The sequence below is a fragment of the Trichomycterus rosablanca genome, chromosome 17 (assembly GCF_030014385.1).
Source record: "Trichomycterus rosablanca isolate fTriRos1 chromosome 17, fTriRos1.hap1, whole genome shotgun sequence".
NCBI classification, from domain to species: Eukaryota; Metazoa; Chordata; class Actinopteri; order Siluriformes; family Trichomycteridae; genus Trichomycterus; species Trichomycterus rosablanca.
The window spans coordinates 8,711,586-8,724,643 of record NC_086004.1 but is presented as its reverse complement, the minus strand read 5'-3'; the positions used below and the strand labels follow the sequence as shown (position 1 = coordinate 8,724,643).

General features: G+C 41.0%; 1 protein-coding gene across 4 annotated transcripts in view; it reads right to left on the bottom strand.

The window, feature by feature from the left end:
- The window catches only part of pacsin3 (protein kinase C and casein kinase substrate in neurons 3), a 40,963-nt gene that overhangs the window by 22,220 nt on the left and 5,685 nt on the right, over positions 1–13,058 (bottom strand). For 3 of the 4 annotated variants that reach the window (XM_063012826.1, XM_063012827.1, XM_063012824.1), the window contains exons 2-3: positions 2,523–2,623; positions 16–172 (exon numbers count right to left, since the gene is read on the bottom strand). In XM_063012826.1, the coding sequence (XP_062868896.1) occupies positions 16–172; positions 2,523–2,576 (211 nt within the window). In that variant the 5' untranslated portion in view covers positions 2,577–2,623. Of the gene's footprint in view, positions 1–15; positions 173–2,522; positions 2,624–9,523; positions 9,562–13,058 lie in introns of those variants that run through there. The other variant, XM_063012825.1, reaches the window with a different exon arrangement.

The following is a 13,058-nucleotide window of genomic DNA, read 5'->3' as shown; positions in this document are numbered from 1 at the left end:
GTCAGTCATGCTCACCTTTCTCCACCACGCCCCTCCATTTCTTTGCCCAGTCATTCAGCTGCTGGGAATAGGCCTTTTCGATCTTAGCACGCTCCTGGAAGCAGCTGATCAGCTCGTTGCACAGCTTGAAGCCGTCATCGACACGTTTTACCGTCCTTTTATAGTTCCCTGGCTGAGACCACAGAGATGAATAAGATTTAAAAAAAAATCATAATATAAAAATCTGTGAAAACACGGTGACTACCGTTATAAGGGAGCAGCATTTCTAGTGAGGCTAGTTTTTAGCTCATGCTAACAGCTTTGAAACTTAATCAGTTAAAGCTGCCACTTCCTTATGTAGTACACTTTTGCATTCAAATATGACTGACAATGAAGTAACATAATTCTTTGTGCTTGGTTTGTTTAGTTCTTTTAGTTTGTCTTGTAGCTGTGCCACACAGAACGAACGTTTCTCCATACAGTATTTAATACTCCTTGTGCCTAATCTTTCTAGGATATGATCCAGAACCTTCAGGACCCTGACCAGCAGTGCTGTTATGCTGTAAGTTTGTTTGTTTATTAGGATTTTAACATCATGTTTAACACTTGGTTACATTCATGACAGGAACGGTAGTCACTCATTACACAAGGTTCATCAGTTCACAAGGTTCTATCGAACACAGTCCTGGACAATTTAGTGTCTCAGGGCGGCACGGTGGCTAAGTGGGTAGCACTGTCGCCTCACAGCAAGAATGTCCTGGGTATGTATGTTCTCCCTGTGTCTGCGTGGATTTACTCCGGGTGCTCCGGTTTCCTCCCAAAGACGTGCAAGTGAGGTGAATTGGAGACACTAAATTGTCCATGACTGTGTTTGATATAATCTTGTGAACTGATGAATCTTGTGTAATGAGTAACTACCGTATCTGTCATGAATGTAACCAAAGTGTGAAACATGATGTTAAAATCCTAATAAACAAACATACAATGTTGTATCTCCAATTTACCTCACTTGCATGTCTTTGGACTGTGGGAGGAAACTGGAGCTCCCGGACTAAACCACGCAGACACGGGGAGAACATGCAAACTCCACACAGAAAGGACCTAGACCGCCCCACCTGGGAATCGAACCCAGGACCTTCTTGCTGTGAGGTGAAAGTGCTACCCACTTAGCCATTGTGCCACCCCATGCTGTATGGTGACCCTTTTAAATTAATAATACAGTAGTTAATTCACATTTTCGGAATTTAGCAGACGCTTTTGTCCATAGCGACTTACAGTACTGTGACAGTATATTGTCTAAGCAATTGAGAGTTAAGGACCTTGCTCAAGGACCCAACAGTGACAACTTAGCAGTGGTGAGGCTTGAACCAGTGACCCTTTGATTACTAGTTCAGTATCTTAACCACTAGGCTACAAGTTCCCCGAGTTCGAGTCAATTAATTGTGCATTCCAGACAACACATTTTCTCTTCAGCAGAGTCTAATGGCTGGGTGCTTTACACCATTCCAGATGACGCTTGATCTTAAGATTGTGAGCAGCTGCTTGGTCATGGAAAGTCATTTAACAAATCTCTCAACTTAGTGTTTGTGCAGATGGTTTGAACAGCATGACCCATTCAAGAGTCAATGCTTGTGTATAGAGATTCTATGGCTATAACTCAGTTATCATGGGGTGTGTCCAATTACATAATTGATCATTGTCTGGATAGCTAGTGAATGCACAAAAACAGGTTAAAATGACTACATTTGCCTTTTTTTCTGCTTTCCTGTAGGGAAAATAATTTCACCTCCACAATCAAGGCCACTAAAAAACTGCCAGTCACAGTTTAGCTCTATTATTAGTTGGACAAGTAGGATATTTTGACTGGCTTATCACCAACGACTGCTAAAAGTTGGTGAAAAACAATGTTTCAACTTTTAAATATAACAACTAATAAAGGGTTAAATAAGCAATATGAAGTAAACTGCTTATGTGTCACAGAAAAGAAGCCTCAGAGCTTCTGATGAACTTCCAAAGATATTTCAGTATCATTTTTATTCCTATTCCCTCAAGCATTTGGGAAGGCAGCCACCTCTGCTATGCTGTGGCTTCAGAGCTGAGCCTCAGCGACTGTTACTCTTCCAGACGAGTGCAGACTTGACTAATTGTGCCTGCAGTAAAGGTGGAGGAGGTGCAGTAATTCTGAACGCTGCAACTTCCTAAGAAGTGTATGTAAGATCAGTAATCTCAGTCTGAAGGTTTTTTAAGCTAAGCACACAGAGCTCAAAATAACAGTTAAAGTGGGCTGTGTCTCAAATTGCACACTATTATATCTTCACCTATACCTTTTTACATATACTGTCCAGAAGCATTCAACATTCATACCGATGACACCATGAAGCTTAGCCAGAGGCAGCTGTCCTCTTAAAAATCCAATTAATGTTGTTGGGTCCGTTTTCACATAAACGTACCCATTAGGACAGACAATAAAGATGAATTACTTTTGCTGACTACAAGCCTGCACAGAAGCTGTGTATTAATGTGTTTTAAAAGGTTTGGCTTACCTCCCAAAAGCTGCCGTAGCTCCCAACGTCTTGCAGGTCCCCACTGGAAGACATTTTGGGGTCACTCTTGCAGCACGGAATGGTTGCAGCTTTCTGTCAACCTGAGAAAAGTGTAGATCGCTCAGAAAGAGAACAGCAAGAACATATCAAGCCACACATGGTGAATATGAGGAAGCCAGATGAAGCAGCGAGCACAAAACCAAGGTTTATTTTGCATCAAGAACTAGTTCAACCAGCCTCTGCACTACTGCCACCTTGCTCCAAGGCTAATAAAACAAAACAACCACAACAGGTAACAGCATATAACATGCCATGATAAACAGTTGATCAAGCTGTAATACAACATTTTAACCATCTTACAGCCAATGTCTAATAAACTTAAATCCAAATAACGGCCATTGCGATGACATCTACACAGCAACATTTATAAAGCTGACCCTAAACTATTGAAAAGTAAAAAGCCAAAAAGACACCAGACTTACCAACTGGAAGAAATGTCCAGACTTCGAAAGAGTCTGTTTCACCTTGGTTTGGCTAGAGCAGAATGGCTAAAGATAACACCACTCTGTCTACCAGTTAGCCCCCCTGTGAGATCCTCCACTCAACATAGCAGTTATGTGAGCTGTATTACCAACCAGTTCATATGCCCATCTGACAATTCCATCACTCACAGAGCCAAAGGAAAATCCCGCTTGCTAAAGCGCTCATGTTCCAAAAATAACCTGTGTTCGTTATAACACCGACCGTTGGTAAGTGCACCTACTGTACAGTTTATACACCCTGTGGAATTACTTGATAAAATGTCTCACTTAAGTCATTATAACAGACAAACACATTCTGCCTAAATAAATAGCATATGAGCAATTGTACTTTTTAAGTCCATCAAACACACTGCTCCTTGTTTATCTGATAAGGTAACCTGGGTGTATGCAAATCACAGACAGTTTCGTTATTCATAAATTTTATCTGTGTGTATCGGCAGGATTAAACTAATGTCTAGGTGAAGCATATTAGTTTAACAATATAATGTCCAACCAAACTTCGATGGTGGTTATTTCATCAACAAAAATAATAATGATAGTAATAATAATGCTTGGTTGGATGAGGTTGTCCCTCTTCAAGCTACTGTTGCTGGGTACACACTATTTCTGCCTGTGAGAACCCAGTTATTAATGTCTTTAAGCCATGTCATACACTGATCAACCATAACATTAAAACCACCTCCTTGTTTCTACACTCACTGTCCATTTTATCAGCGCCACTAAGGCACTTTGAGGCACTTTGTAGTTCTGTTTTTCTACATACTTTTTAACCTGCTTTCACCCTGTTCTTCAATGGTCAGGACCCCCACAGGACCACCACAGAGCAGGTATTATTTAGGTGGTGGATCATTCTCAGCACTGCAGTGACAATGACATGGTGGTGGTGTGTTAGTGTGTGTTGTGCTGGTATGAGTGGATCAGACACAGCAGCGCTGCTGGAGTTTTTAAATACCGTGTCCACTCACTGTCCACTCTATTAGACACTCCTACCTAGTTGGTCCACCTTGTAGATGCAAAGTCAGAGACGATCACTCATCTATTGCTGCTGTTTGAGTTGGTCATCCTCTAGACCTTCATCAGTGGTCACAGGACGCTGCCCGCGGGGTGCTGTTGGCTCGATATTTTTGGTAGGTGGACTATTCAGTGACAGTGAGGTGTTAAAAAACTTCATCAGCATTGCTGTGTCGTACCCACTCATACCAGCACAAAATTTCTCCTTATACGTTTTGAAATTACTTTGATCTGGACATAAACACAAACAGCTAGATATTAATAAGTGCATTTTTAGTGATTGAGACATTCTAGGCCCCAATGTGTATTGTCTACTAAATGATTGAAACACGGTTTTAAGATGTTAGATAAAGCGTATGCTTTATGATCAATCTGTTTAGAAATTCAGCTACTTTCAAGGGTTCACACATTTCCAACTGTAGGCATCCACAGTTTTGAGCAAGCTTTAAGTCCTGAGATCATTAAAACAAACAAAAAAACTAAACCTAAGGAACTATGTGCAGATATTTCCTGTAAACTGCTGTATTTACAGTAGCTCAGGGCCAAGCCTGGGCTCTAGCTGTTCCTATTGTTGGCAGGGTTATTAAGGAAACTTACTTAGACACAGCGAGCAACAAGAGAAAGATTCATTAAGAGCATCTGCTTCCAATCCTGGCCCAACACAAGCGGTGCTAATGGAACATTTACACCCTCGAGGGGCTCTGTGGAACGAACAAAGAGCCTTGAAAAGAGTTAACTGTGGATCTGGCAGACATTGCTTTCCACGACACATTGTACTTGGTACTGATGGACAAAAGCCTAAACCTGTAAAAACTGCCAAGTTCCTTCTGTTGACCAATTACAATGCTTTCTACGGTTCTTAAAAGTTCAAGTACAATACAATGACTCCTGTTTCTCACACCTTCAAAAATTAGATCTGTCCTCAGCGAAGGATAATATTACAGATAACGTGTTATCCAGTACAGAGAATGCAGGCTGCTTTCTTAAAAAGAAAAGAAGTTTGGATTACTTCCCCTTAACTTCCTGCACATGACAGCAGGATGAGGGGGAGGGCATTGGAACAGCCACTCCTAGTAGAGGCATTTTCCACAAACATGCTGAAAAGGGAGCATCCATCAGAGCCTCACTTGAGCTTATGCTGGCTAATTAAAAAGTTAAAAGTCACAGGGTCAACCTTGCTAAATATCACCAGATCTTGGAGTTGGTGCCAACAGCAATGAGCTTTAGTGAGAGAAAAATGTTTTTCAGAGACTTGGTCTCACACACCCGCACTGATGTCTCATCTGCTGCGACAACTGAGCGCAGCAGCTGTGTCACGCTGGACGATGGAAATATCCAAAGCCTTATGAGATCCAGTAGAACTAGCAGGCGAACACAGCACACACAGCACAGCACACACGTTTTAACACTAATCCTTTTCGGCCAGTAGAAACAGACTTGAACAGCTGTACGCAGGCACATTAAAGTACCTCACTAAACTCAGTGGAAATACCCTAGCCTTGCAAAATTTGGGATTTTGAGGGTAATTTTGGAACATGCACTGGATCAACTTTTACAAAATAAAAGACTAGGGATATCTTGATCCTAAACTGGCCTAAAATGCTTGGCCTTAAATCAGTTTTGATCTGAACAACACAGGATGTTAATATGTATTTATCCTAAATATTAAATATTAGGAAATGTTAGGCGATTTAAAATAGAATAACTATACTACTCACAAATAAGTTTTTTTCACTGCAATGAGACGCTGCTTCCACCTGGGGGTGATATGAGATGATAAACACCCGTGTGTTGGAAATCGAAGCAGTGTTTTCATTGCTGATGTAGCGATCTCTAATTAATTGTTCTTTCTGTGCGGCCCGATAATAAATGACCCACTGGTCCGCGGCCCGGTGGTTGGGGACCACTGATTTAGAGGTTGCCAAAAATAACTCCACTAGATAAGTCTACCCAATATGTAACAACTACCAAACTTTGGTAAATTTTTGTATTTTTATTTATGCATTTTCTCCAGCCTTTTTTCCCTTTTTAGCGCATCCAATTGCCCGATTACGTCGTGCTTCCTCTCCACCAATGCTGATCCTTGCTCTGATTGAGGAGAACGAAGCTAAGCCATACCCCCTCCGACACGTGGGCAGCATGCCGTATGCATTTTATTACCTGCACTTTGACGGGTGCAGTGCAGCTCAGCGTTGTGTACGGAGGACACACCCTGAGAGCACTCTTTTCTCATCTCTGTGCAGGTGCCATCAATCAGCCAGCAGAGGTTGTAATTGCACCAGTCATGGGAGAGAGTCCCGCCCATATCTGAACAACAAGCCAATCGTTGTTCGTGTGGCCGCTCAGCCTTAGACAGTAGGCAGAGCTTCGCTTCGCGTGTGTTTTTACTGCTGTTTTTTGCTGCTGACCAAGTTTCTCGTCAGTATCTGATTTCTCTTTACTGTAGAACAACTTAGATAGACATTGGGTCATTTTTATTAATGCTGGGCATTTTGGCTTTTCTTACTAGCTTACCTAACCAAAAAGTATGTTTGTTTGTTTATTAGGATTTTAATGTCATGTTTTACACTTTGGTTACATTCATGACAGGAACGGTAGTTACTCATTACACAAGATTCATCAGTTCACACAAGGTTATATCAAACACAGTCTTGGACAATTAAGTATCTCCAATTCACCTCATCTTCACGTCTTTGTACTGTGGGAGGAAACTGGAGCGCCCGGAGGAAACCCACACGGACATGAGGAGAACATGCAAACTCCACAGAGAACGGACCTGGACCGCCCCAACTGGGGATCGAACCCGGGACCTTCTTGCTGTGAGGCAACAGTGCTACCCACTTAGCACTTAGTATGATGGCATTTGACCATGAGCTTGCTGGACATCCCATCCAAAACCAATTTTCAGTTAATACGAAGTACAATCCTAACAGTTAAGGGTCTTGTTAAAGAGCCCAATATTGGCAGCTGGGTGGTAGCAGAGCTTGAACCCTCAACCTTCCAGTCAATAATTCAGCCATGGGCATGGTGGCTTTGCTGTCAGGGCAAACACTTTACTTGTGTCCCTTTGGCCTTCGCTTTCAGGGGTTTTGGGAAACATTCTGTGCAAAGTAGCCAGAGAGACCCTCCCTGATGGTATGAGATTTAGGAGGCCGTAGCACTGCTGGGTCTCTTCTAACAGGAGAGATCCTAGCAACTGACAAGGTGACACAATGGTCATACGTGCTGACATTTAAAGACTGTGAAATTAAATCCAAGAGATGAGCACTGTGTGACCTAGTTTATTACTGACAGCACTGTAATTTCACATGTACTGCTTCCTGGCAAGACTGCCAGATCTGTAAAAAGACGTCAGCCCTCCTATTGACAATTCCCACTAAAACTACACTTACTTTATGAACAAAAGTATGGGGACACCTGACCATGAACTTGTTGGACATCCCATTTCCTGGAAAGGCTTTTTAGAAGTTTATAAAGTGTTTCTGTTTGAATCTGTGCTTAGCGTCAAAGAAGCATTTATGAGGTAAAGCACCAATAATTAACAAAAAGGCATTGCTTGCGATCAATGTTCCAATTTATCCAAAAGGTGTTTAGAAGTTAAGGTCAGGTCTCTGAGCAGGACACAGAAATTTCTCCACACCGGCCTCATCTTACAGTGTCTATATGAACATGGCATTACGCACAGAGGTGCTGATTGGTATGGTTAAATGCTTGTAAGCAATGGGTGTACACACCTGTAAGCTAATTTAAAAACAGGTGGTGTTGACATACTTTGGTCATATAGTTTTGTTTTTTACAGAGCAGTATCTGTGGAGGCTAAGTATTTAAAGCAGCTCAGACAAAATCTGATATGCCATACAGAAAAATAACCGCCCTTTCTGTTACTGGTTATCCATTTCTCCCATCTTTGACATATCCTTCTAAACCATCACCAAAGATATGTGAATGTTTTATGTGAAAAAGCCTACCTAAATATTTAAGCAGAGAAGATAAATACCATCCAGGGTGGCCCATCATAAGTTTACAATGCGAAAGAAAACACTGGATATACTGATAGATCATTATTATAAAGACCAGGGAAACTTTAGATAGGATTATCTTCTAGACAGAGTTCAGTTTAAAGGGTAATCTGTGTGTTTTAAAAGCAATAAAAGTAGTACTGGTCGGTGGAATGTGTGAAGTTAAGACCTGCATAAAACTGGATGGTGAATGAAGGCACATTTGGAACCCATTATACTCGTCAGATGTGGCTTTAAGAACATGACTTATGGCATATGGTACTTGTTTGAATGGCACTAAGACATTCATATTAAAACAAAAACAGATTTAATCTTATGTCAGCTTTACCAAAGCAAATCTAAAGCAACTGTTATTCTCAGTGACAAGACCAGCACAGCATGTTATTAACACACTGACCGAAGAACTTTTGGACATGTCAGTTGAACAATGAAAACAATGGTTTTCAGCAGAATGAGGCCATGAGAAGGAGGGGTAAGACATTCACATAAGCTCTGCTATGAACTTCTAGCCATTAATCTGATTAATGTATACAAAATGATGGAGCACTTCAACATTTATTAACATTTCTGGCTCTGAGAATGGAACAAGGAACCCTTTCACTAAACACTTTTCCATTTTTAAATTCAGTTGAACTGAGGATCTAAAAGTGCAGAACAATACTCAATTGTTATGGCAGTCATGAATGATCCCAAAATCTGTATACCCACAATGAAATATAGAGGTGGAAGCATCAGCAGTACAAACATATTAGCTGAAAAATCAGGATGTTTCAACAGGACAAAGCCCAAAATAATTCAAGCTATTTAAAAACTTTGCCAGGCTGAATGGTTTAAAGTTGAACCAAAATGCTGCAATAAGATAATCATGCATGTCTCAAGGCTGTAATTGCAAATAATGGCCTTGCAACACAGTAGTAATGTAATTAATTTATGGTACCTGCCCCCCTCCCCCTAATACATTGCTTATAAAATGTCCTTTTTTTGTTCACAATTATATGGACAAAGTCAAAAGGTATTTTGTGTGTAGACATTTCAAGTTGTAATATGCACTGGCAGTATATAAATAACAAAAACAAAAGCGAGTTTTCCCACACTAAAATGTTGTTAGCTTTCTAAAATAAACCTCGGCACAAAAAGTCTCGTGGGTAGATTGATAAAAATGTCTACTGGGAAAAATATGACCCTAAGTGACCATAACCAACAAACGAGACAACTGCAGGATTTCATTAAAAAAAAAAATCCTTCATTAGTCAGCAACAGCTGCAACATGGAAACAACGTTAATCCTCTCAGTAATACATACACAAAATGTCAAGATACAATCAGACTGCAAGTATCCAGATGTGTCAGGATCTGATCAAAAACACCGCAGTCAGCACAAGAACATCCAGCGTACTGTACATTATATCCACTGTGCATTAGAAACTTACCCAAGCTGAGGTGAAATGTTACGAGTTAGTAATGCCTCTGTCCAGGTACCCTGCCTGTACAGTGGCCCTGCAAGAGACGAAAGACGAGTGAAGTGTTAGAGAGATGAAACAGAAGATAGCAGATGCATAAGCCTGTCCTAGTCCAGAAAAGATCATGCAGTGTTAAACAGGGTCGTTAATATAAGTCCTGACACCCGAAGGTGGCAAATTCCAAATAAGAGAGTCAAATGCCACATGTAAAAAGGTTAGAAAAGCCATCACAGGCCAGTGGAAAAGTATGCACCATAACACACAGTTACTACTCCATTAACCAGGAGTCAATTAAAATTTGACGTTACTCATTTACATTGCTGTGGACTTCAATGGGGCCATTTAAACTGACACATTTTTTTTTCTATTTGATCATCTGTTGTTGTATAAACCAATAACGCCTCAGCTTCATCATACAGACAGATTCCCTTATATTCTCCTCAAATATTTTCTGATAGTGGAATTCATCCTCTACTTACTAAAATTAGCCTGATGTTTGTTGTTTAGCCTGACTTTTTAGCGCATCCAATTACCTATGCATTATGCTTTCTCTCTACTGATGCCAATCCCTGCCCTGACAGAGTGAGACTGACACATGCCGCCTCCAACCCGTGTGCAGTAGCCGACTGCATCTTTTCACCTGCACGAGGCAAGTTCATATGCGAATCAGTTTTGTCTACGAAGAGCCACACCCTGTCCACATTATTCCTCGACCCTGTGCAGGCGCCATCAATCAGCCAGCAAAGGTCATAATTGCATCGGTTATGAGGAGTCCCTATGAGCAGGCTCCCACCCTGTATGAACAACAGCCAATCGCTGTTCATGTAGGCACCCAGCCCATCCAGATGCACCACCCGAGCGCTTGAAGTGCTTTTACCTGCCTATTCCATTTAATATTGTTAAATATCTTTCGGAATCATGTAGTGTCATGAATATATAATAGCAAAAGCAATCAGGGTCCGATTACTTTTTTTTAATCACTGTGTATGGCATTACTTAAATAGACCGAAAAATAGTGCAAAAACATATTCAGTGCAGATGCTTCCAACCAGGTGTAATACAAACACTACCACGATCTGTGCCATGTATGAAGCTGCTATCAATCAGAGTCTTCCAGATACTTCCTAAACTTTCACAGCTATTCTTAACTTATTTCTTAACGACATTTTATAACCCTCACAATTTTGAGCTGGAAGCACTTATATTTTGTTACACAGCTGTTCCCTGCTTTGTAGGCAAAAATAAGCAATGCATTTAGCTCAGTACAGAGCTGCTTGGAGGACCACATTGTAGTTGAATGTTAGCAAAAGGTTTAAGTCTAATAATGTAGTACATTAAAATATTACACTTAGTACACTAACAATGTGTGACAATTTTTGACCTGCTATACAAGCCGCTGTGAGTAAATTTGGGCTAATAAGATAATTACATTAAAACTTTCCAAAGAGTTTCCTAACTTCTATACACAGTATAATACATTTAATATAGTCATGTAATATAAAGTAACAGCAGTATATAATATAGGAAAATGTTATTTTGTAAATAAGTTGCTATTTAGCCTTGGGTGCCTAAACTTTCTATACAACTGTAATAAAAACAACAACAAGCATTAATCTACTGACCAATGTACTCACTCTAAATATTCTTTTGAAATTGACACATAGCTGTGAGTCATGTGACATCATCAGTAGCATTTTTCACATTCCTCTCTACACTCTCAGGTTCTAGCCTGTGTCTCATTTGTCTCAGAGAAAGTGAGTTATTTCAAAGCAGACATACACCGATCAGGCATAACATTAAAACCACCTCCTTGTTTTTACACACATTGTCCATTTTATCAGCTCCACTTACCATATAGAAGCACTTTGTAGTTCTACAATTACTGACTGTAGTCCATCTGTTTCTCTGCATGCTTTGTTAGCCCCCTTTCATGCTGTTCTTCAATGATCAGGACTCTCCCAGGACCACCACAGAGCAGGTATGATTTGGGTGGTGAATCATTCTCAGCACTGCAGTGACACTGACATGGTGGTGGTGTGTTAGTGTGTGTTGTGCTGGTATGAGTGGATAAGACACAGCAGTGTTGATGGAGTTTTTAAACACCTCACTGTCACTGCTGGACTGAGAATAGTCCACCAACCAAAAACATCCAGCCAACAGCGCCCTGACCCTCTGACTTTACGTCTACAAGGTGGACCAACTAGGTAGGAGTGTCTAAGAGAGTGGACAGTGAGTGGACACGGTATTTAAAAACTCCAGCGGCGCTGCTGTGTCTCATCCAGTCACACCAGCACAACACACACTAACACACCACCACCATGTCATTGTCACTGCAGTGCTGAGAATCATCCACCACCTAAATAATACCTGCTCTGTGGGGGTCCTACATTTTATATTTATTTATTTATTAGAATTTTAACTTCATGTTTTTACTCTTACAATGCTTGATGGGATTGTAAAATAGAGCAAAGGGATTTGAGACCTCTGCACAACAGAGATTAAAGAATCTCTCTAGATTTTTAAAGCTCCTAGATCATTTTATGCGAGCAGCTCTTCCAGTTCGTAAACAGGGTTTAGATCAGGATGCTGAGATAGTCATGGACTATCTCAAGAGAAGGATTAATAACTTTTCCGCAGCACTAGACTTCACTTCAAGTCTTGTTTAGTTAGTACATTTATATTTACATTTTCAGCATTTATCAGACACTCTTATCCAAAGCGACTTACAGTACTGTGACAGTATACAATCCAAGCAACTGAGGGTGAAGGGCCTTGCTCGCCTGGCAGTGGTGGGGCTTAAACCAGTGACCCTTCGATTACTAGCCCTGTATCTTAACCTCTAGGCTACAACTCTTCATTGATTAATACAACCAATGAGCAAAGAAACGGGAATTGTTTGACTATATGGATCAGCGGTTTGTCTGGTGTAGGAAAGGCGAGGCTTATGACCAGAAGAATACAATCGTTTTGGGGAGGAATGCTTCCAGCAAGACAATGACCCCAAGCACACTTCCAGTCAACCAAAGCTATATTAAGAAATCAGCTTGAAGCTTTCTTTAGTTATACACTGATGAGGCATAACATTATGACCACCTTCCTAATATTGTGTTGGTCCCCCTTTTGCTGCCCCATACGCAACAAACTGTGATGCACTGTGTATTCTGTCACCTTTCTATCAGAACTAGCATTAACTTCTTTAGCAATTTCAGCTATAGTAGCTCGTCTGTTGGATTGGATCACACGGGCCAGCCTTCACTCCCACATGCATCACTGAGCCTTGGCCGCCCATGACCCTGTCGCCGGTTTATTATTGTTCCTTTCTTGGACCACGTTTGATAGATCTGACCACTGCAGACCAGGAACACCCCACAAGAGCTGCAGTTTTGGAGATGCTTGTCAAACTCGCTCAAATCCTTACGCTCGACCCATTTTTCCTGCGTCTAACACATCAACTTTGAGGATAAAAATGTTCACTTGCTGCCTAATATATCCCACCCACTAACAG